General features: G+C 35.4%; 1 protein-coding gene across 1 annotated transcript; it reads right to left on the bottom strand.

Moving 5' to 3' along the window:
- Positions 1-10,230: 10,230 nt before the first annotated feature.
- LOC115975686 (protein CONTINUOUS VASCULAR RING 1-like) lies at positions 10,231-17,809 on the bottom strand. Its single transcript, XM_031096570.1, has 7 exons — positions 17,433-17,809; positions 16,277-16,329; positions 13,539-13,648; positions 12,565-12,732; positions 12,378-12,475; positions 11,077-11,203; positions 10,231-10,727 (listed from the first exon to the last, which is right to left on the bottom strand). Exons 1-7 carry the CDS (start codon positions 17,589-17,591, stop codon positions 10,630-10,632), a joined length of 813 nt encoding a protein of 270 aa, XP_030952430.1. The 5' UTR covers positions 17,592-17,809; the 3' UTR covers positions 10,231-10,629.
- Positions 17,810-24,771: the final 6,962 nt, after the last annotated feature.

A 24,771-nucleotide genomic window follows, 5' to 3' on the forward strand; every position in this document is an offset into this window, starting at 1 on the left:
CTTCTTTTGACTGTCTTCATTATTCGATTTTGGTTTTTTTTTTCTATGTTCCTCAGTGGCAGCACTAATTGCAAGAACCAGAGTTCTTCCCGGGGAGACATTTTTAAGGACCAGACATCATTATTTTCTCAGCAACCAAACAACAGGGAAAAATGAAAGCAAACACAATTTCAAGCTAAAAGCTAACAGTTTTCTCAAAACCCAAATGCCAAAAACATAAATCAGATCCATTTTCCAGTTCAAACTTGAACATCAAAAATCTGAGAGAGTACCATTTTGGTTGGGGCTTAGGAGGAGCCAAAATAGAAACCCATTCACAAAAAACAAGAAATTACCCAATAAAAATAAACAAGAAACACAGATTCATAGCCAAAATATACAAATTTATGCAAGTTCACAATCTAGACTCACTCAAGCACTTTATCAAACACATTATGAGCAATACTTTGAAACTTTAAAATTTAAGAAAAAAAAAGCCTTCAGATTAGAAACTCACCCACAAATAACATGTTATTACCGCATAAAATCACAATTAATAAGAAATTACCCAATAAAATCACAATTTTAAGAACATACTTATTTGATTCAACTTAAGAAACCCATGAAACAGAAATTAAAACAGAGTTTACCTTTGTGAGAGAATGCTAGGTGTGTGGGAGAAGAGTGAAAGATAGTCCAAGAGTGAAGAAGTCGTGAGAGACAGAGAGAGCCAGCGTAAGCTGAGAGAGCTGAGAGAGCTTGAGAGAAAATCTTGGGTTACAGAGCTGAGAGAACTGAGAGAGCTTGAGAGAAATTTTTGGCTAAGAGAGCTGAGAGAGATTGTGGTTACAGTGTTTTTTTTTTTTTTTACGTTAAAATGCCTTGTAATTTTTTTAATATAATAAGGGTAAATTAGGTAATTTACATATTTAATAATTTATGTGCTCTACTCTCCCTCCAAATCTCTCCAATTTGGGGGAATTAAAAATGAGGGGTTGGAGGTAGTTGAAACCCCTCCAAATCCCTCCCCTTCCTTCCTTAAAAAACTCCCAAGCAAGGTAATTGAACTACTCTCCTTCCCTCTACTCTACTCTCCCTCCTTTTTTTAACATCCAAACAGGCCATAAAGTTCAAAAAAAAAAAAAATCATTCATATAATGGGTAAAAATAATACATAAGCATAGTAATTTCAATCTCGGGTGATCCAAACCTTTAACCTACCCAAAAATTTTATTTTCTTTATCCATGGGTTGAGTAAAAAATGGATGTTGAGGTGGGGACGAGATGTAAGCATTTATGCATTTTTTTTTTTAATAAATACAATATGAAAAAAGTACCTAAAGGGAGAGAAAATACCTAGAGGTTGTCGGAACCAGAGGTGGGGCAGTGCTTTGCAGTGTTTAGAACCAAAATAAGGTCCAGGGAAGCGCTACCATGGCAAAAGAAGTGGTGCAGTGGCAGTGGCAGGTGAAAGGGAGTGTATTTGAGAGAGAGAACTTCAGTTCTAAAAATTTTGGGAAATTTTGGCTTTTAGGGTCCGTTTGGATGGAGGAGTGGAAAAGTGGGAGGATGGAAAATATTTAGTTTTCCCTCTTGTGTGTTTGGTTGGAGGGGTGGAAAAGTGGGAAAGTGGAAAACTCTTTTGTTTGGTTGGAGAGAAAAAGGGAATGATGAAAAATGTAATTTATATAAATTGACTATTATACCCTTGTTACATAATATGTAAGAAATAGATTTATTTGTACTTATTACATAATATTAAATTTATCACATCATATATATAAATTTATATTAATATTTTTATTATTATAATGTAAAAATTAGATCAGGTCACGTTGAAAAAAAAAATGTTCAGGTCACATTGAAAAAAAAAAGAACATTCAGGTCACGTTGAAAAAAAAAAAAATTTTGGGAGGGCATTATGGTAAAATTGCACTGAGGTAGTTTTCCCTCATTGCTTTTCCTCCCGATTTGGGAGGAAAAAATTTGTGGGCCCAGAGAAAAAATTTTCTCCCTGGTTTTCCACTCCCCCTATTTTCTTCTTATTCCCAAACAAAGGAAAACTCAATTTTCCACTCCATTTTCCTTCTTACATTTTCCATCCCTCCTAAAATCCACCCAACCAAACATAGTGTTAATTTTTAGAGGGGAAGAAACTAAGAGAGAGAAAACTTATGTTTGAAAATTTTTGGGAGAAAAGTGAAAGGTTAATTTTGGAGAAAAGATACGAAAGAGAAGATAGAAAGTGGCGAGGGTTTGAAATTTTCAGGGCAAAATTGTCATTTGGTTTGTGTTGGTAGAGTGAATTGCAATTGGTTTGTGTTGGTAGAGTGAATTGCAGTTGCTTTTTTTTAACAGATGTCAATTATCTACTGGGTATGAAATACCAAATAAGGTACTAATTTGGTAATACTGAAACACTATATACTTTCTCCCATAATAGTCATGATTATCTCTCCTTTGGTATGAAAAGTGAATCAAATGTCAAATAACACAAAAAAGAATATGGTTATTGAATTTTTTTTTTTTTTTTTTTTTTTTTGAAAGAATTGAATTTTGACAATTAAGACTTCAGTAATTTAGCAATTATTTTTATTGCTAATTCGAGAATTACAATGAAAGATAAGTGATTTGAACTTCCAACATTTTCCTTGGAAATATCAAAAAGTAGGAGTTGCTGGATAATGATAACATAAAATTTTGTTAGGATAATTTTTCACCAAAAAAATTACTCAAACTAGATGCTTATCTATTTGTCTTTTCATTTTTCCTTTTTGGACATAGTTATTTGTATTGTTCACATATATAAATGTCAACGCCTCGCGGCTGCTCGACCACCCATCATGGCGACACTCGTGCAGTTTTCTATATCTTGGTGTGAGAATCATATGGAGGTGTGTCATACCTTGGGTGTGTGACTGGAATCTCAGTCAATTTTAAGGAAATTACCAAGGATAAGTGAAGTCACCACCAATCATTAGATTTTTTTCTAAGGTGTTGGCCACCTGACTCTATTCGATTTTATTACTACTAATCCTAGATTAAGAAAAAGGTCGTTTTTCCTAATCTAATGTGGATGGGCAAAAAATCTTGATTCTTGAGTTCGAAAGTTTGGTTACGTGTGGGGAAAGTGTTAGGCACCCCACAATGCCTGTCCGAAGACAATCCTTTGTTTTCGTAAAATCATAATTTTTGAATATTGGCAATTGAAAACAAGTTATTGGCATTGGCTTTCGAGGATTTATTGTGTTGGGTTTTGAGGTTTGGTTTCGAAATGGGTGTGGTCCCAATCGATGCTTTCCAAGTATGTTTAAAGTCGCTACCAAATTTCCACGGCGAAAATCCGACAATATTTCACCTTATTTTTGTGGCGGAAATCCGGTAGCGTGTTGCCTTAGATGAGTCATAGCACACCAAATGCTATTCTCACTAAGCTTTCAACGTAGGAATAGGGCAATGGGGATTCCCCATTTTCATGGCGAAAATCTGACAGAGTTTTGCGTTTGGTGTGCTACGGCGAATCGCAGGGTTTCGCGTTTGTGTATACGGTACGTATCGACATACTCACACCATGATGAGCCGAAGCCCTCCAAAGTGTTAGAACTTGTTGATACGTGTCACCTATACATGGAAACCAATGTCATTTGGTGACATGGATCAAGACAATCACACCGCGATGATCATGCACACAATATAGCATGAATATGCACCTACGACAATCGCCTTGAGCACATACCCATACTACAAGGTCAAGAGCTCTCATGACTAGAAAGGGCCGCTGATATAGCCACAAGAGTAGATCATACAAAGTGTACAATCACCCATACATAAGCAAGCAGATATATATACATATATATATAAAGCATGCATCATGCACAATGCTATCACATAGAGCGAGAAAATAAACTAGACATTGCCATGCTCCAAGGGTATGGCCTAGCAAGGTCTAGAAAATGTAAAACAGACATTGTCATACCTAGGGAATGAGGCCCAAGCAAGGATCAGGAAAATAAAAAGGGGGGTACATGGATAGGGACCCTAATACATGCTCTAGAGAAGAGGCTTAAAGAGAGAGAAAGAGAAGACCGCTCTGAGGGGCACACAATCACACTGCGATGATCGTGCTCACAATATAGCATGAATATGAACCTACGACAATCGCCTTGAGCACATACCCATACTACAAGGTCAAGAGCTCTCATGACTAGAAAGGGCCGCTCACATAGCCATAAGAGTCCATCATACAAAGTGTACAATCATCCACACACAAGCAAGCAGATATATATACATACATACATACATACATACATACATACATATATATATATATATAAAGCATGCATCATGCACAATGCTATCACATAAAGCGAGAAAATAAACCAAACATTGCCACCCTCCAAGGGTATGGCCTAGCAAAGTATAGAAAATGTAAAATAGACATTGCCATACCCAGGGAACGAGGCCCAAGCAAGAAGTAGGAAAATAAAAAGGGGGTACATGGATGGGGAATACATGCTCTAGAGAAGAGGCTTAAAGAGAGAGAAAGAGAAGACCGCTTTGAGGGGCTAGGCCCTCTAATCTACTAATCATTACCCTTTGTGGGCTTTTGTCCTCTTACTTGCATCCTTGCCCTTTTTACTCGTGCCTAGAAAGTTGCGCCCTTGCTCCAAGCGTCCTCACTCCATGTGTGTACATGCAAAGACCAAAGAAACAAGCCAGGAGACAAGCAAAGAAGCAAACAAAAGAAATAGGGAAAGCATGCAAAGTACAAGCTAGCAAAGATGCCAAACAAGGGCAAACAAACATGTGAAGCACATGAAAAGGGTAAAGAAGCATGTTATCAAACAAAAGGGGGTGTCCTAGGAGGACAAATATAGGTTTGGATCGAATGTCCATAGCTCCATTGGATTGGAGTATGGACGACACACAAACTCATGCATGAACATGTAAGCAAGCATGCAAAGAAAGCATAGAAACCAAGAAAGCCAAAAGGGTGGCGCAAAGCAAGCATATCAACATCGCACGGAGCAAAGAAAGTTGTATGGCAAGCACACCGATACCATAGAGGTGTATCTTACAAGTGGTTACATCCAAACAAACCCTAGGAGGGACGGATGTAACCACACAAACACAAACCCACGGAGGGCACAAAGCATGGCAAAACCTAGATCTAAAGAGGCTAACAAGGAGATAAAGCATAGAAGCAAGCAAACAAACAACGACATGCAAAAGGAAATTATCCAAACCCTTTAATATAGGCCTAGGTGTGCAGATATAGGCCTAGACCATAGGATCTAGATCTACACCCCACCGGAAGGGCCAAAAAGCAAGAAAGAAATATATCAAATGACAAAAAGGGCTAAAGTTGCATATGGCATAGCAACCAACATAAATCCAAGCACACAAGCATAGTACGGAGCACACAAACACATAGATTTAAGCATATGAACATAGATCTAAGCACAAAAGCATGGCGCGGAGTACATAAACACATAGATCTAAGCATATGAACATAGATCTAAGCATGCATGGCGCGGAATATATAAACACATAGATCTAAACATATGAACATAGATCTAAGCATAAACATGGCAAAGAATACAATAGGCATGTAGATCTAAGCACAAACATGAAAAGTAGGCATATCCTAGCCCAAGAAGACTAAGCCAAACAACATCAAAGCAATAAATCATGGCAAAAAGAAAGTAGATGTTAGGAAAGCTATAAAACATGCTAGGAAGCTAAAACATGCTAGGAAAAGCAAATAAAGCATTTTATTAAGCAAAAAGAGCTAGGAAAAAGCAATAAAGAGAAAGGGATGTGGATTGTAGCTAAAAAGCTACATCCACACTCCTAAACCTCAAATCCAAGGTATGGAACCAAGGAGAGGAAGATTAGGTGCAAGAACACTACATTGAAGATTGTAGAGGAAATGTGAGAATCAAAGGTGTTCTAAGGTGTTTTGATGTGTTTAGGAGAGAAATTAGAGAGAGAGAGAGAGAGAGAGAGAGAGAGAATTTTCCCCAAATTTTTTATTTTTTTTGGGGGCAAAATGAGGGGTTTGAAGGCTCTTATAGCGAAAAAGTGACACTTCAGCTACTGGCGCACCTACAAGGGCTGCCGGCCAGCTTGCTAACATCAGCAATTTTGGCCTTATCCCAGTTCCACTTCGAATGCATATTTGAAGGCCTTCCTAGACTCGGATTAAGCTAATCTTGGTGTCCTTGGAAATCTCTGGATGTATAGTTTTTAGAACACTAAAGAAATTGAAAATCCAATAGTCGGATCAAAATTATGGCCTTGGAAAGTGTGCTGATGTGCTTTTACAGTTTTCTAGATATCTCAACTGTTTTAACTCCAATTTTGACCCATGAATAGTTGTTGGAAAGGGAATTTGATAATTTTCGCAATGGCACTGGTCCCAAACCGTTCTAAAGGTTGGATCAAAATTAGGATTTCTGGTCCCTCTAGGAGTCAATCTCGGGTCAAACTTAGTTAAAGTTGAAGAAAATCACAAAGTAGCTTGGGTTTGATGTAGAAACAAGAAAAATATTGTTTTTGGATGACTTTGACCCAATTTTGACTTTTGGTCAACCTAGGGTTGACCAAGGGCATTTTGGTCAATTTGGCTTGAAAATGACACTTTGGGTGCTCCAATGCCTGAACTGGTTGTGCCACATCAATCTAGATGTTCCTGCAACCCCATGCAAAAAAGATAATATTTTTGAAATTTTCGGAGTCCGGCACGCAAATCAAGGTCAGACAAAATATGGTGTCTACAATAAAGATTCAAGATTGAAAAAAAAATTAATATAATAAAAAAGGAAAAAATAAAATAAAATCATTAAACCAATTAGTGGTGGCAAAATCTAACACGATATGACACGAAATTAGTAGGATATGGGTTAAGACTTAACGGGTTCATGTTATATTTGGGTTGGCACTACTGACGTGTTTATTAAACGTGTCATGTTCGTATTTAACTCAAGAAACCTAATTGACTCGTCTAACTCATTTAAGTAAATATTATTTTACCAATATATTAATCAAAACCCTAGGTATATAAACTTATTTTCTTTCCTAGTTACATTCTCCTAAGCCCCATGACCACCTCTCACTCTTAGACCTCAATCTCACTTCACATCACCTTATTTTCTTAGTCACCATCACATTTCTATCACTGTAGTGTCAAGCCGCCCTCATCATTCACTTCTCTCTCTCACTCAAAACCCTAATCGTCGTCATCCTTTACTTTCATCTTTGAACTCTTTGCCACCATCATATTACTGTTGTCATCCTTTACTTTTACATTTATCTTTATCTATTTTTCTTAAATTAATTGTTGGGATCTAACATTAGCTATTTGTGGTTTTTTGTGTGTGTGTGTGTGTGTGTGTGTGTGTGACATATTGTGGTTGATTATTTGTGATATTAAGATATGCTTTAGTTTGAATGATTATTTATAATGCAATTATTGTGTTAGTTTTGAATTTTATATATATATATATATATATATTCAATTTTTCATAATTCAAAACAATTGAATTAATACTAAAATTTTTATTTTTTCACTTTGATAAAATTTTATAAACAGGTCAATGCAATTAACCCATTTAATAAATAAGTCGTATTAAGGTTGAGGAATCCTACCCCGATTAATAAACATGTTGGGTTAGTGTCGACTTATATAGTCAAATATTTATAAGTTGACATGACATTAACCTAACATGTAAACACAAATTACCACCCTTAACATGTAAACACAATGAAGTTTTATAACGGGTACTTATATAATTATGGAAACTGAAAAGAAATGGAAATTTGACTAGCAAAAGAGCAATTTTTTATGTCATTAATTTGTTTAGGATTAGAGCTATTAGCACTAGTCATCTTTTACTCAACCAGGATCATATACTAGCATTTAGTGAATCTACAATTCCTAAAATATGATCAGTTTGATCAATTCCTTACAATTCCTAAAATATGATCAGTTTGATTAATTCCTTATTTTGAGGAGATACGACACTTAAAATGCATCATTAAGTTATTGCAGCTTTTCTCATGTGAAAATACCTAAGGGTAATTAACTTGCACATGCCCTTGCTCAAAAAGCTGTTATATGTGTGGATAGAAGATCTCCTATTTGATTTGGACAATGTGTTCCAATACAATTTAGTTCATTAAATTACTAAGTATTTTAAATGCTTAAATATCAAGCCTTTTTGTTTTGATTGTGATATTGTCTTATTAAATACTTTGGATTATATTATTGAGTCCTTGGCAAAAATTAGTTTTTTTTATTTTTTTTAATGTGATAATTTTAATTGCAATTTCAAGTGTAACTTATATTATTGTAACAAATTTTATAAAAATAAAATAAAATTTTTAATAGGTGTGGGATGGATTAACACAAAGGTGAGGTTTTGTGGGGTGGGATGGGGGATAGGGCAAGGCAGCTTGCCCCAACAGGTGGAGTGGGGCGAGGACAAGGTATGGATGGGACACCCATGATCCAACCCCTCTTCACCTCATTGACATCTGATTAATAACCTTTTTAGTTTGTAGGGTAATTTCATGGCCAAGGTAGAGTCTTTTAAATTCTATCAATACATGGTGAAATAAATCAATTGTATTTTTCCACATCATTACAAACAATGATTAACACTTATAATATGTCAAGTCTAGAATAGCATAGTGGAATGGGAAAAATACATAGGTAGTTCTGTAGGATTTTAATCACTAACTAACTATAGTAAGGATTTCATTAAAAAAAAAAAAAAACTATAGTAAGGATTTCTATTTTTTGGATGAATATAGTGTGGATATCTATAGCATGTGCTTCTTTTCTATGATGATTTCACGGATATTCATGTTAGAAGCTCGGTTAAGTTAAGACTTGTATGATGATTTCACTGATATTCATGCTAGAAGATAGGTTAAGACCATTACGGTGTCCCTAGAGTTCCCCTATCATGGGGTTTGGGACTCCAAATTTTTTTTTTTTTAATTATTTTTTAAAATGTATACACCAATCTCTATTGCATCTAATGAATCAGGTCTTCGTCCTGATACAATGCTTAGCGCCTAATACCAAAATTTCCAATAAAAAAATAGAACCAATCATCAGTGTGTAGTTTGATTCTCAAAAAAAAAAAAAAAAAAAAAAAAAAAAAAAAAAAAAAAATCATCAGTGTGTAGTTTGACAAAACCCTAACTGTAAAGGTTTTTGACCCTAAACCCAAAGGCAAAAGTATCCATCCAACAACGATGGAGCTCTCAAACTTTGATGCTGTTATCGGAAATAAATTTGGTTGTAGATAGACAGACAGACTTGAAAAAGTTCTTCGCACAACATACATGGCACATGTAAAATGGGTGGTTACCGACAAAAAGAATCTTTAGAAACTAGTATAACTGTTCAATCAGTAGTAGTCATGTTAAGATTCTGATTGTTGTTGTTGCCTTGCCTCAACATTAGATGACAAATTTTGATTGTAAACCTTTCTTGCCTCTCTCGCAGTTTAATCCCTCCTACTCCTACATCACAGTTTCAATTTTATTCTTATGCATTTTAATTGCTTTAATTTCTTCTTTCAGCTTTCAATATTCATGGTCTCTTTACTATTAATTCTCAAATTTATCCCTCAAAATCAACTGAATTTTCTCTCAAATTTTCCAAATCAAGTCAATAAAATCTTTAAAAGTTGACTTTTAATTCATAGCAGCTTTTAGAAATGAAAAACAAAATTGCCACAATTAAACGTGTAATAACAAAATTGAAATAACCCTCATTATTGGAGGACCAAAGTAAGTCTTTTATTTATTTATAAAATTTTAACTTATGACGTTTGCTTTTGTGATTTTATTTAAAAAAAAATTTATTATTTTTTATTATCAGACCAAGACACTAGTCAATTTTTAGTGTACCTGAGGATTGAGTCTCAAATTTATTATTTAACAATTAAAAATTTTATTAAATGAGCTAACTGGAAAATAAAAATCCTTTCTATTAATCCCGAGGAAAATCCCATCAAAGGAAAAAAAAAAAAAAAAATGAGGATTACATAACCATATGTAGACACACACTGAAGCGAATTAATAGTTAATACGCCCCAAGGTCTTGTCCTACAAAATGTTGGTGGCTTGAAGAAAATTCAATTGGTTTTGATTCTCTTCACTTCTAAAGTTCATACTTGTTTGATTATTAGCATCTCAAAAAATACACTTGAACATAGAAAGAACATGAGATCATTTACTGAACATTCAACACGTACTGCTATCTTCTATCTACAAAATCGAACTTATGTCCAAGGAAGTCAAGGCGAATATCCTCCAATAGCAACTAGGGTACGCACTCTCATCTCAAAGTAAATTTAAACAAAGCAATTTTAGCCGTGGGAAAAAAGAAATTTAAAGACAAACAAATCTAGCAGCCTGTATTATAAACTAAACTATATTTTCAAGCAAACACTAGATTCTATATGCTACATGGTGACCAATGTTACATATGTCATCAAAATAGGACACTTACAACCACCACAGATTGACAATCTAATTCCAACACCTGCCTTACCACAAGACCGATTCTGCTAACTGAATTTGATCCAAGGCGAAAGACAAACAATGCCACTACATCTAACAGCTTCACTTTCAACTTCTTTCAGGTCTACTTCTATCCACTGGCATAGCCCGTGTATCCAAAGTTGACAGGATCTGAGGCATCGACATGCCACCAGACACAACAATTTCTGCAATTGAAGAACGAGGAGAAATCAAGTCACCTAAATTAGATGATAAGTGCAATGGATGAGACTTTTCTTCCTCTTATTTTTTCCCCCTTTCAACTCATTGTAGGACCCTTAACTATATTAATAGGGAACCCCTCCTTAACAAAAGTACCTAGAATTTCAAATCCTTTTTTGTTCATGCTGCAATGAACAGCATGAACTTTCTAGTACCATTAGGCCATTAGGAGAAAGCTCCAGATATGGTCTAGTTACAATAAAGCCCAGAAGGAGATACCAGGCCAAAAGCAATCACCCTCTCCCTGTCTCTGCATTATTAACATAAAATAACATCTAAGAAATGAATCCTCACCGATTCCTTCACGGACTGATAAATTTGGTCTAATAACATCCTTGGTATTGACCAAAAATATATCACCAATGTAAAGATGGTTTGTTGGAACATAGACACAGCATAGCTCCTCCTCTCCAGAATAATTCTGCATTAATTGATTTAAAAAGGAGATCAGTATAGATCCTATTTGAATTTCTGATAAGCATAGCTCAGCTTGCCAATTATTCAAGATTCAATTCTCCAACAGCTTTCAATTTGTGTAAGGCATGTTTAAATCACACAAGCAACCAAGGATCAATAACCAATTTTTTACAAGAGAAGCTTCAATCATTGACATATCCAAGGTTCACAAATATATAAGCTATGTTCAATATGAAATACTAACTATACTCCTAGATGCATAAACTAACAGTTCAATGTAAAAGGGGGTTAATAATTGGGGCAAAGAGAGTTAAACTAAAACCAATTACAGATATTCAACTCTCAGAATTTTCTGTATGTGAGATTTGTTTTCTTAAACCAGAGATGGTGACATATTTATAGGGGAACCTTCAAGGGATGCATGCAAGCCCTGTCAAGAGACCATTGGGTTGCCTAAGCCAAAAAAAAAAAGGTTGTCACCCTCATGGAGTAATAAAATATCCAAAACTCACAACAGTATAATAACAACAACCACCACCCCCTCTCTCGGGGGCCCAATGAGGAGACACGGCATATTCAAGCACACTCATATGAGTCTTTTTGAAGAAGAAACAATGGTCAATCATCAGTCTGGAATGCAATGATTTAAAAAAACAAAAAACAAAAAAAAAAAAAAAAAAAAACAAAACAAAAAACAAAAAACAATGGAGAGTAACAGAATCAAGCCTAAGAGATTCAGTTGGGCACTAGAAGTGGTTTTGCTAGAGTAGAGCATGGCAAGCAACAACAATTCCATACATTAGTACAGTTTTTGCAATTATATGCAAGAGTGTATGCAAGCAAAATATGTGCCACAAAGATAAATCGTTTGAACACACAACACAATTAATAACTAATAGGTCATACTGAAGTGAAGAGCCAGGCTGAAAAACACCTCAATCCAAATCAACACAACCCAAATTGATTTGGTCTGTTGGGTTTGCTTCTTCAGGTTAACAAAACCGAGTTGCACCCTCAGGCCTAAATACAGTCCCAGAGTTGAAGTAACAAGAAGCATGTGTGCACACAAATTTACAAGGATTGTGGTAAATGTGAGGAAATAATAGTTTCACTACTAACGGATGGTGTTCAATTGAAGCAGTGCCATGATAATCTCATTACATATATTGTTTTCAGACCTGGAGGGTGACGGCTGAAGTGATGAACCCAAATGCATATTCACCAATACGTGGGTGCCTTATTATGGCTACTTCCTTAAAGGCCTGTGTGTTTTGATCTGTAATAATAAACAGATACAGGATATAAATTGGCCCATTGAAACTTATTACATTAAAATATGGGTGTGAACAAGAGCACAAACCATACCTGGTGATATGGCAGCACTAATTTGCTTAGAGGCATTGTATATATGACGAACAAATGGCATCCGTTTGATAAACCACTCCCCAAGCCCTAGGACAGATGCACCCAACCATGATGACATGAACACTCCAACCAAGAAGATGAATGTTATCGAAGTTACAAATCCAAGACCTGTGGAAGAAATATGAGCGCAAGTAAAAACTTCTATAAGATACAGTATATATATACGAAGAAATTCTGTTTAAAGCTCATGTTGATAAACATAGTGAAACCCGTAGAAGTATGTTTTCAGATCCATTAAAAAACTGCTCAATGTGTGAAGCTATTCAGCCACCTCACATAAAATAATAACAACATAAGAACCCTTCAAAGGTACATGTTCTACTTAGTTAAGTTCTGTAACCCCTTAACTACCCATAACAATAAATATGATAGAGCAAGAAAAACTCTCTGTTTCAACTCTTTTTCTTTTACCCCACAAAATACAAAAAAAAATTTAGCAAAAAAAGATCTCACAGGAAAGAGAATCAATGTAACCAATATTGAAAAACTAGCATTAAAATTAGTATCATGTTTTTTGAACTTAATTTCAGAAAATAATATAACAGCTGTCAAACATATCTATATAATATTTTATAGAAACTTAATTTAAGAAAAACAATATGATGGTTGTCAAACACAGATATATAATATTCTAGAAATTTGTTCATAAAATAGTCTGTGTGCACTCCATCAACAGTGGCATCTAAGAGCAATTGAAAACCAATGGAACTAGAAACTTGCATTATCTTAAAGGGGAAATGGTTTTCTCTGTAATCTTCATATTGCACTAGCCAGAGAGGGCAAAACAAGGTATGCATCTGAAAATGATGCCACAGAGAATCAATTCTGAGGGGGATTGATTAATACATCTCATACACATTTACCTATGCAAGGGATGGATATAAATATTTATTTCTGATTAACAGTATTCTTACCAAAAATATTAATTCCAAGTTGCGCATAGATTGGGGAGAAGAAGCCATCCACAAAGTGAATAAACCACCACGTTATGTAGAAAGTAATTGCTATTGGAAATAGAATAACACTGCAAAACAGCTAAGATAAGCACATTGATAAAAGCAAAAGGCATGATAAGCACAGCCATCAAAATATAGCTTCTTATGGCTACCACATAATTAAAGAATTTATAAAAAGAACAACACCACACTATACAAAATTTTCCAAGTACAACTCTGTGAACTCCAGTTTAGTATCAGAAACAGAAACTAGGAGTCTAGGAAGTAGGAGGATCCTTAGTTCATCCGGTAGGACAGAATCCTATTTATAAATGAAAACATTTCATCCGACTATAACAGACTTCCAGATTTTTTACTGGAGGCTAAAATTATCAATTTCTAGTTATATTTTCAAAATAAAAACTCTAGGTTATATTCAAAAAATTCAATCTTTCAATACAACAAAGTTAAGCAAGCCTCAAGACTTTTCATTTTCCCTTTTTGATAAGTACACAAATAAATGGACAAAACCACCTTCCGGGGTTGCACCAGCCAGTTTGCAGAACCGGTCAAGACATTTAAATTTTTATTATGATAAAATTGTAAATTACAAAAAACCAACTCTAGGTGACAACCTGGAAACTCTACATTTCACAAGAACATGCGTAACACATTTTCCACATTCTCATCTTTGAAAACATCCCAACATACATACACACATGCACACACAGGCCAATCCAATGGAAGATCAATAGCACATGAAAAGCCGATGGCTAAAAATGTAGTGGCTGCTGCTGCTTACTAGCAACCAAAAGGAACAACTATAAAGTGAGGCACATCCACATTGATCATTTAGAACCATTAGGTAAGGGTGATTATCAATTTATGAAAATAGTTGGAAACATTCTTCTTCAAATTCCAACTTTTAAGCAAAACACTTCAAATTTTGAATATTTGGAAGCTTTAAATGCAATTTCTAGTTATATTTTCAAAATAAAAACTCTAGGTTATATTCAAAAAATTCAATCTTTCAATACAACAAAGTTAAGCAAGCCTCAAGACTTTTCGTTTTCCCTTTTTGATAAGTAAAATTACAAATAAATGGACAAAACCACCTTACGGGGTTGCACCAGCCAGTCAAAATCAAAGATTCCATCTTTTAAACAAAACACTTCAAATTCGGAATATTTGGAAGCTTTAAATGCACCCAAAATGCTCAACAATGCCAAAACAAGGTAAAGATGCACAAATACAAAATCAATGCCAGTTCCAGAAGTCCCAAGGGGAAAGTACCAGATGTCTCTTAAAAAGAGCAAAGAAGTGATATGCTGTCTTTTTCCCACAGTTTTAAAAGAGGTTTGAAGTACCAGATCATCTTGTGCTGGAACTCATTTGGCCCATCCATGGAGTTAGACAGGATATTTTTCAATAATTTGCAAGAATATAATCTGAGTTAGGGGTCCAAACACTATCATCAAGAACGATACCCAAGTGATTGTTCTTAGTGAGATCTAATATCTCCATATCCATATCAACGAGGTTTCTTCTAACTTCCAGATTCCAAGATAACCCCTCCAAGGACAAAATTGCAACTTTAGAAATGAAATAGATGAAAAGCACAAGGAAAAAAGTGCAAAAAAGAATGCCAGTATGCGCCACCCCCACCATATAGTAAAAAATATATATATTATGTACCCAAACCAACAATGAGATAGTTAGAAATATATACAATAATATACTGCTAACCCCGCAATTCAAAGCCCTCCCCCTGAACCGCTAAGCACTTTGTGCATGGAGAGGTGCTAATTGAGCTACAAGGCTCTTGGCAGTACCCAAACCAACAATATATGTAAGGAGAAGAACAGTTGGCAAGTTGAGTTTCCCTTAGGAAGATAGGTCCAATTGAATATCCTACAGCCCAAATCTTAAACAATCACTTCATGCCAAAGATTCTAAATTCCATAGGAAACCACTAAGTCATTTAGAACTAATTCCCAGAACTCACCATCTGTATAATTGATGTTCAAGAAAGGAACAATTCATATGTAATCATGGATAGTGTTTGGAATTCAGTGGGTTATGCCACAGAGGGTTCTTGATTTGTTAGCAACATGGCACAGTGATTTTGGTAGGCATCATATTATCACTTTTTGGAGAGCAGTGCCTCATTGCATAATGTGTCTTTGGCAGGAAGGGAATGCTAGAAGCTTTGATTGAAGCGAATGGTCTATTCTTGAGATTAAATATTTTTTCTTTCATACATTGATGGATTGGAGTATTGTTTTTCAATCTGTTCATGTTTTACTTTTTTTGATATGTTAGAGCATTGGAATATCAGAGTTTGATTGTACTACTCCCTGAGTACACCCCTGGCATACATAGGACTGTTTTTTGTTATGTTTAATAAGACTTCCGTTACTTATCAAAAAATAATAATAAATAAATAAAATCATGGATAGTTTTAACATAATACTATGATATGAAGAATTACTCCAATTTAATTAACATTTGAATTTATACCAAAAAAATTCTTTATTTGTCAAATATTACCAAGATGAACCAACAAGAAGAAAAACTTCCACATTATTCATTTGTTTCAATGTATGTGCTTCTCTACATACATAGGAATGTATGAATGTATAACCAAGCAAATATACTGTGTATAATGTCCATGTCTTGAAGCAAAAAATAAGGAGAAATAAGAAAGAAATGCGTACCATCCGGTCATGAATTTTTTTGATGCCCAGCTCCTAACAACTTTGTAAAAGGTCTACAAAGTGAATACAGAATACAGCAATTGTCAGATGAATGTTAATGATATACAGGAACATAAAGATGCAGCCATTCATGATTCATAGCACTTAGACCACAAAAAATTTTTGATGTAACAACTATAATTATGAAAAGTGAATTTTTGGAACCCATTTTTTACCCAAACAAAGTTTGTAAAGAAAAGGAGGAATCTTAAAACAAGAAATAAAATAGGCAGAGCCACACTAACCATGGCGGGATCAAGTCCTGCAAGAATAAAAGACTGATGGTAATCTAAATTGATGAAACAACATTCACGGCAGTAAATCAAAGTATTAACAAAACGCCAATGAGCTCTAGGCCTTTTAGCTCAACTGTCATCTGCCCTCCTTGTAAGTTGTAAGAGCAAGGTGAATGGTGAGGTAGTTGGTTCAAAACCAACCAAGTGCATGTGTAAGATACCAATTAAATAATAATAATAACAAAAAGAAAAAAAAAAAAAAGAAAGCTAGGACTACAAGTATCTTAGAAAAAACAATTTCAGTGTATCTTCTATATTTTTAAACTCAATCACATGATGCAAACGAGTTTTCTAACATGACTGAGACCCATTACCGCCAGAAATGTCTGTAACATTGCCTAAAAAGTGCCTATTCAATCTTATCTTGCTCTTTTTTTTAAAGGGGGTTTTGTATGATTCTAATGCAAAGCATAATAAAGTTACTCAATGTCCATTGAATTTGCATACACAGCCTGTTTCAGTTTATAATCAAACCCATTCTACCCATAAATAGAACAAAAGTATTAAAACATTAGTCATTCCATCCTATTCAACTTAATCAACTAACTAAAGCACTTAAAAATTTTCAGTTTAACTCGGCCTTAAACTTAGTTACCAAAATCAGCCATGAAAGAAGCTATTCTAATCTAAAACATATTCAATTCGCAGTATTAGAACAGGTCAACAGGGGTTTTATATAAATTAAGTTAGAGAAAACCTCCACAGACTGAACAAGAATATCAAAATTTCCATCGTTTTTTTCTATGAGAGCAAACACAGAGAGAAAAGTACCCAAAAAAATAAAAAATAAAAAAAAAACTAGGGCAAGAGAGAGAGAAGACCTCTCGGCCTGAGTGGTGCGAGGAAGATGAAGAGGAGGAAGGCTTGGAGGAGGAGGAGGAGGAGGAGGAGACGTCATCATCGGCCACCGGGATAAGAAGCTCTCGATCTTTCTCTCTTTCTCTGCTGGCCATCACGATCGCCGATTTGTCATCGCCCATCACAAACGAAGCGACGTCGTTTTCTCTTTTCTTTTCTTTTTTTTTTGATTTATTTATTATGTTGTTGAAATTTATCGTTTTGAGTTCAAACTCCTCCACCGCAAAGAACCGAACCAGTCAGTCAGCCCAATCGATAGAGAAAGAGATAAATAGGTTCCCAAGTCTGACCTGACCTCCTTCGTTTTTCTTGTCCAATACAATACTACTCTAGTATTTTTTTTTTTCTTTTCTTTTCTTTTCTTTTTTTCCTTTTCGTTTCAAAAATTTTTTTTATTTTTTTTATTATTATTATTATTTTTTTTATGTGGGTGTGTGGGGACAGGTGTCGTGGAAAAAAAAAAGATGGGATGTGATGTGTGAGGAGTTCTGTGAAATAAAATAAAAAAAAAAAAAAAAAAAAAAAAAAAGGGCGTATTAGGCAATGCCGCAGTGCTTGCTGCTGCCTGCTGTCTACCACCTAATAACACTTTTTTTTTTTTTTAATCTCCTAATCACAGACTGTTTGATTCACATTGGGCTTTGAGGCTCAGGCATGTACCGACCTGTCTGTCTGGTGTGATTAATGATCTGTCACCAATCATAGGCTGCCAGCGGTTTTGGGCCAATCGGATCTCATATGATTTTTTTTTTTCTTTTTCAAATGATTAACTATACTATATATATCTTCTTCTCAACAAGAAAAAAAAATTAACTATGTATATCTTTTTCAAGTATCCATATCTTTTAGATTTCTAGGGGGTATTATACCACATAAAATTCATTAAATAACATAATCTTAAAATAATTATTAAAAACACAATAACAAAAAAAACTCAAATTTATCAATTTTATATGGATTCTATTAACAAATATCCCAAGAGTAGCATACGTTAAAAATTAATAAATACTTATAATGCATGCTTTTCAAAAAAAAATATACAAATTTTAATAATTCATTGATTTACTTGCACAAATCCATCGTAGTTGCGTATATTTTTCGGATATGTGTACAAGTTGACTTTATTTTAAAAAAAATATATAAAAACATTAATTAATAAAGAATTAAATACATTTTAACCACTACCCTAAGGATATTTTTAACAAAAAAAATCCATTTTATATTACACCAAACAATATTAAGAGACAAAAAATCCAAATTCTCAAATACTGCAAGTCAATCCTTCCCCCACGCATAGCATTGTACCACAACGATGCTATATTCTTAAGGATGAAGATGGCAAACAAGACTAATAAATTAATTTGGGAGATATCAAAAGCTTTGATTAATAGGGATCCTAATATGTATATCGTCCCATCTATTATTCTCTTTAAAGAAAAGTATTGAATGAAATTGTCCTCTTTTTGGTCTTCTTTCTATTACGAAAAAAAGTATTTAGTATTAAATAATACCACATTAATTGTATCAAAATTCAATAATTGACAAACGTGTGCAAAGTAATCATATCACACCAACTAGCTACTGGATAAAGATGGATAAAGAAGGATGAGGGAGGGATTGATTATGTTTTGGAAATCTTTTAGGTTGTTTGCCTCTTGGAAATTGCATTTTGGTTAAGAAATTGTGTTTTGGGTTTTTTATTTATTATTTATTTATAAGTTTTAGTTTATATATATATATATATATATAATTCATTATATTAGGACATGTGAGCTATTTCTTTTAATCATTAGTTTGCACAGTTGATTATATGCTCACTAATTATGCTAATTTACGTTAATAAGGAATATTTTTTACTAAAAATTTTCTAACTCCCTTGACTCTTCAGCCTATAACTACTCTTCGGTCTCCAATGGGTCATCAGTCAATAAACTCCTTTCGAGGTCACAATGACACGATGTCAGTCCGGGCCCTTCACTCATGGGCATCATCGGGTAGCCACTATACCAACGATTGTTGATACCCATTATTGTAAATTTGCATTCAAAAGTCCATGAGGAGAAAAGCCCAAGAAAACCTTAAGAGATGGGTAGTATGAGCAAAGAGATAGTAATTGGGCCATATTCTGAAGGCCCAAAGAGAAGAGAATACATAAATAAGGTCCAAGTGATGGCCTAAAACGAAAAAGCATTTTGAGAATGAAATGAAGCCCAATAAGTGAGGCCCAACAAAATTAAAGGAAGAGAAAAGAAAGCAAAAGGATCAGCCAACCCAACCTAATGTAATGAATAAATGAAGAGAAAAGAAAGTAAAAGAGTCAATAGGCCCAATCCAATGTAGTTAGTAAATGAAGAGAAAAGAAAGTAAAGGGTCAACAGACCTAACCCAATGTAGTGAATAAATGAAGAGAAAAGAAAGTAAAAGGGCCAGTAGGCCCAGCCCAATGTAGTGAATAAATGAAGAGAAAAGAAAGCAAAATGGTCAGCAAGCCCAACCTAATATATATGGCAAAAAGCCCATAATGCCCTTGTATAAGGGAATAAGGATAAATTCTGATTTTGCGAAAGTAAAGCAAGGTAAAACCGTGCAAAGCCACAACGGCAAGAAATGCATGAAGAAACAAGACAAAGCCATAATGGTAGGAAATACATGAAGGATAAACAAGACAAAATCAAAGGCAGCAAGAAATGCATGAAGAGAAAACAAGATAAAATCAAAGGTAGCAGGAAACACATAAAGAGGAAGAAGCTAGAAAACAAGAAGTGGAGCAGTTGGAGCCTCGTCAACCTACAACCCAGCCAATGCAAAGGAGGAAAGGCCCACAGCTAGAGAGGAACAAAGGGCGTGGTTTGGTGGAGGGGGGAAAAGACCTAGTTTTGGTATCCCACGAGGACCCCTTTTCGGATATGCTCTATTGGGAAAGCATATTTACCAAAATGGGTAGGAAATTGGTGGGAACCATCTAATGCATGTTAGGGAGTGAGGACAATAGACAAAGAAGTTCGTTGCTAAGCAAGTAGTGGGACTAAACACACTTCTAGCGACCAGAAGGTAGTGGAATTGAACCCACCTACACATGACTAGAATGGTACATTGTGGGTGTTGGTAGAATGCTTACAACAGACAAAATGGTCGGTGGAAAGCAATGGTAAAGAAGGGAAATCACCTAGGCTTGATCTTAGGTATAAAAGGAATAGTACCCATGAATATGAGAGGAACACGAAATCATTAGACAATGGAGAGAAACATCAACAATGGTGTGAAGAACACAATACCCAAAAGAATTAGAACAGTGAGTTGAAAGTGAAAGAAAAGAGAAAGAGGAAAAGAAAGTGAAACATAAAAGAGAATAGAAAGTTGAGAAAGTAGAGTATACACGGCAGACTTAACATGCCTCACTAGGCAACCTTTTCCCTCCCTTATACAAAACCATACTCCTTGTCACCTCAATCTAGATGATAGCTATTTTGACCCATTCTCCAAACTACATAACTTTATGGCCTTGTAGTTAATAAGGTTAAGTAAGTTGGAGTTTGGGCTATTTTTAGTATATATCCTGCGGAGAACCCTTTTACTTTTGTTATTATGTTTGTTGTTATTATTATTTATTTCTACTGCTAACATTCTCGGACTAACAGTTATTCTATTGTTACTATATGCATATACAAATATATATATATATATATATATATATATATATATTTGGTCTTGTGCACAGACTGGTTCCAATGGAATCCTACAGAGAGAGCTAGGCCTAACTTCCCTACCCTCTGTAGAAAACGTTAGCCCAATAACACAAAAAGGCACCCACAACGTTCAATTACACTTAGTCTCACACCATTTGTGTATTCTCCATTCATGCATCCCCGTATAGAAAAAACTTGCGCACCACGTCTAAAGATCCTTCTACATATTCATATTCTCCAAATATAGGAAGTAAGACCCTGAGATCTCAAAACATTAACTCCATATCTTCCCTACATGGAAAGATCCTACATTCATGGGATCTTGGTTAGTCCTATACCACTATATAAGCACCAAGCCTCCTTCACTCCAAGGTACATGTAGTTTCCTAGCTCTTATACTCTTAGAGTTATTAGAGATTGATCTTTCACTGACTTAACCTTTGGTGGGTTTTTGGCCGGCATCCCATCTGTGTTCTCTATAGGTTTTTTATCTTTTTATTCTTTAAGTACCTTCAATTACCATGTGTGTTTGCGATCAACTCAACTATGATTTTGTGCATCATTAGTTGGCATCGTTTGTGGGAAGTGAGTGATTGGCCATATCAACGCTTATAAGAAAAAGAGTTGTATGGTCTAGATGCAATCAATTACTACAACCAACTTGGAAATCGAAAACCCCTCCAACGCCATGGAGAGGTAAGTGCAAACCCTCGTCGCTGCCATCGAGTGACTCACCTAGCGAAACTAGGAGTTCAAACAACAGATGAACCTAATGCATGAGCACTATGATCAGACCAACAATCAACATGATGAATAGCACAATGATGAACACGATGACTGCCACCTCCCGACGGGTGACCAACATGAAGGGGAACACTAAGAAGAAAGCAATGTCACCAGTAGACGCAATAGACGAGAGGGCACTAATCGTCAATCAGAGCTGGAGAGCAGTGTAATGTGCATGACACAAGATATGCAAATGATGAAAGACAAGATGGACATGATGATGAATGCCATAAAAGGGTAGGTATCCACCAACTTGGATGATCTTGTCCACTGTACCAATTCTCCTTTCACGGCATAAGTTACATCTTATCCCATTCCTTCCAAGTTTCAAATGCCTCAAGTTGAGACATACAACGGGTCAAAGGATCCACTCGATCACCTAGATTCCTTCAAAACTCTTATGCACCTACAAGGTGTGCTTGATGAGATAATGTGTAGAGCATTCCCAATCACTCTTAAAGGACCAAGTAGGGTATGTTTCAGCAAGATCACTCCAAACTTCATCTCAACCTTCAAGGAGTTGAGTGGGCACTTCATTAGCGGACAAAGATACAAGAGATCATCGGCAAGTCTCCTGAACATCAAGCAATGAGAAGATGAAAGCTTGAGATTTAATGTGGCTCGATTCAACAAAGAAGCCCTCTTGATTGATGAAACGAATGACAAGGTCCTGGTCACGTCCTTCACTAATGGACTCTACTCTGGAGAATTCCTCTTCTCCATCTATAAGAATGACCCAAAGACAATAACGGACACGCTATATAGGGCTATAGACACCACATTTTATACCCCTTACGACTCAGGCCCCTATTCCCCAATGATGCTGAAATTCTAAGACTCAAGGTTGGTTTAGGGCTTAATCAAATGTTAAATTGACTTGAGAAATGTTAAAATAGAAAATATAACTTTTAATAAGCAAATAAATCATTTTTGGAAAATTAAAGCCAAGGAAACCCTTGGCTTGCGCACACAGCCATGATGCAAGCGCACGCACGCACAAACCTGAAGGTTCTAGAAACTATGAAAGATAAATTTTATGCATTAAAGATTGAGGTTTGGAACAAATCTCACATTATTTGGGAGACGTTCCAAACCCCCATTTTCATGATATAAATAGCCATACATGGTACCTTTTCAAAACACATAGAAATCCTAAGGGAAAACACTAAGATTCACTAGAAATAGTGAATCAAAGATGGAGTTTTTCACAGAACATCCTCAAGTCAATTTATTTTGATTGAGGCCTTTTCTGGCCTTGATTTTCGAGTTTAAGATTACTAATTACTTTTTCATTGATTGTGAATAGATTTGACTAAGGAGAACGGTCAAAAATCAAGCCTAGGAGCTTTTGTTTTGATGTATTGAGTTCTAAGCTCTTTTCTCCCTTTTCTATTTTAATTTTTTTCTTAGTCTTGTTTCTTTGTTTGTTTTATGCTTAGATAGCTTAGTTTTAGTGAGCTTTTGTATTTCTAAGCATGTTAGATTGTTAGATTTATTGTTTTAAGTGTTAATCTGTTCTTTTGTGTTTTCTGCATTCTGGGCTAGGGTTTCTGAGCCAACCTACGAACGTGAGTCAAAGTTTGAGCATGCATGCATTTGACCTGCGCATGCAAACTTTTGCATGCGCGTGCATATCGCTGCCTAGAAACCCTAATTTAAGTTTTCTACTTTGCTTCCTTCATTTGTTTCACATGCTATGCCTTTGTTTTGATTCCTTTTTATAGATGTAAGTCCTTGTTTTCTATTTATTTTTTATTTTCCTTTCGCATGTTTAAATGAAGGTTTATCTTTTGTTTCTTTATTTTGATGCCATGAACACGTATTCACATGTTCATACATTGATGCCATAGGTGCTGAGATGCAGTAAGATAAGTAAGGTAAGCCATGCATTCACTTGAACACGCATGATGTATGTTTAATGAAAGATTCGAACATGTTTGTTTGGATGAGTTATTCTTAATGTATAGATGCAATCACATGTTATTTGGATCTTTCTATGCTTGTGTTTTCACCATGATTGTTTGCTACTTATGTTTTTGCCTCGGATGTGATATGATGCTAGATGAATGCTAGGTTGATATGAGATGCCATGTATGCTAGGCGTGGGTTGTGATATGCCATGATAGATGAATGATTAGGTTTTGGGATGATTGATGCCATAATTGTATGTTTAGATGTATACTAGTGTGTGTGTGAGTATAGATACAATATTGAATATGCCTTAAGACACAATGAGTGGAAGCCAACCCTAGGGTTGGGTGGTTTTGGGTGCCTAAAACCTTCCCAAAACCGTACCTAGACTCCGAATCCATACTCTGGTAGTAAGATCAAAAAGTCCTTCCTCGAAAGGACGCTATATTCATGGTTCCTAGGCCATTGTAAAACTAAGTGGTGACTCCCCGTTGTGTCCACAAGGGCTACTAAGTATATGAATGCTGAAGACGTCATGATAGCCCGAGGGGGCAAACCAAAGAAGAGGTAGAGTTAGGATGATCCCCGTCTGGACGGAAGAAGGAAGTCAGCCCAAATAAGCAACAAAAGGGAAGATAAGAGGTCAAAACCCCCTTCTAGAAGTGCAACCAACTTCACCCCATTGAACGCTCCACTTGAACAAGTTCTCATGCAAGTAAGGGATGACCTAGCACTCAGATGGCCTGACAAGTTGAAGAGTGATCCTAGCAAGCCCTAAGGACAAGTATTGTCAGTTCCTTCAGGACCACAAGCATAATACCTTTGAGTGCTACGACTTGAAGCAATAGATTGAAGCCCTTATCAAGCAAGGGAAGCTACAACATTTTTTCGGGCGAGAAAAAGTTGAAAGGAACCCATC

Source organism: Quercus lobata, chromosome 2 (assembly GCF_001633185.2).
Source record: "Quercus lobata isolate SW786 chromosome 2, ValleyOak3.0 Primary Assembly, whole genome shotgun sequence".
NCBI lineage: Eukaryota > Viridiplantae > Streptophyta > Magnoliopsida > Fagales > Fagaceae > Quercus > Quercus lobata.

Bases quoted from the DNA above. Each gene is read 5' to 3' on its own strand.
- LOC115975686 (XM_031096570.1), bottom strand. From the start codon at position 17,591: ATGGGCGATGACAAATCGGCGATCGTGATGGCCAGCAGAGAAAGAGAG. The intron at 12,733-13,538 runs GTAAGAATACTG...TTTCTTCCACAG, and splicing joins ACTTGGAATTAATATTTTTG to GTCTTGGATTTGTAACTTCG. The intron at 12,476-12,564 runs GTATGGTTTGTG...TTATTATTACAG, and splicing joins TAGTGCTGCCATATCACCAG to ATCAAAACACACAGGCCTTT.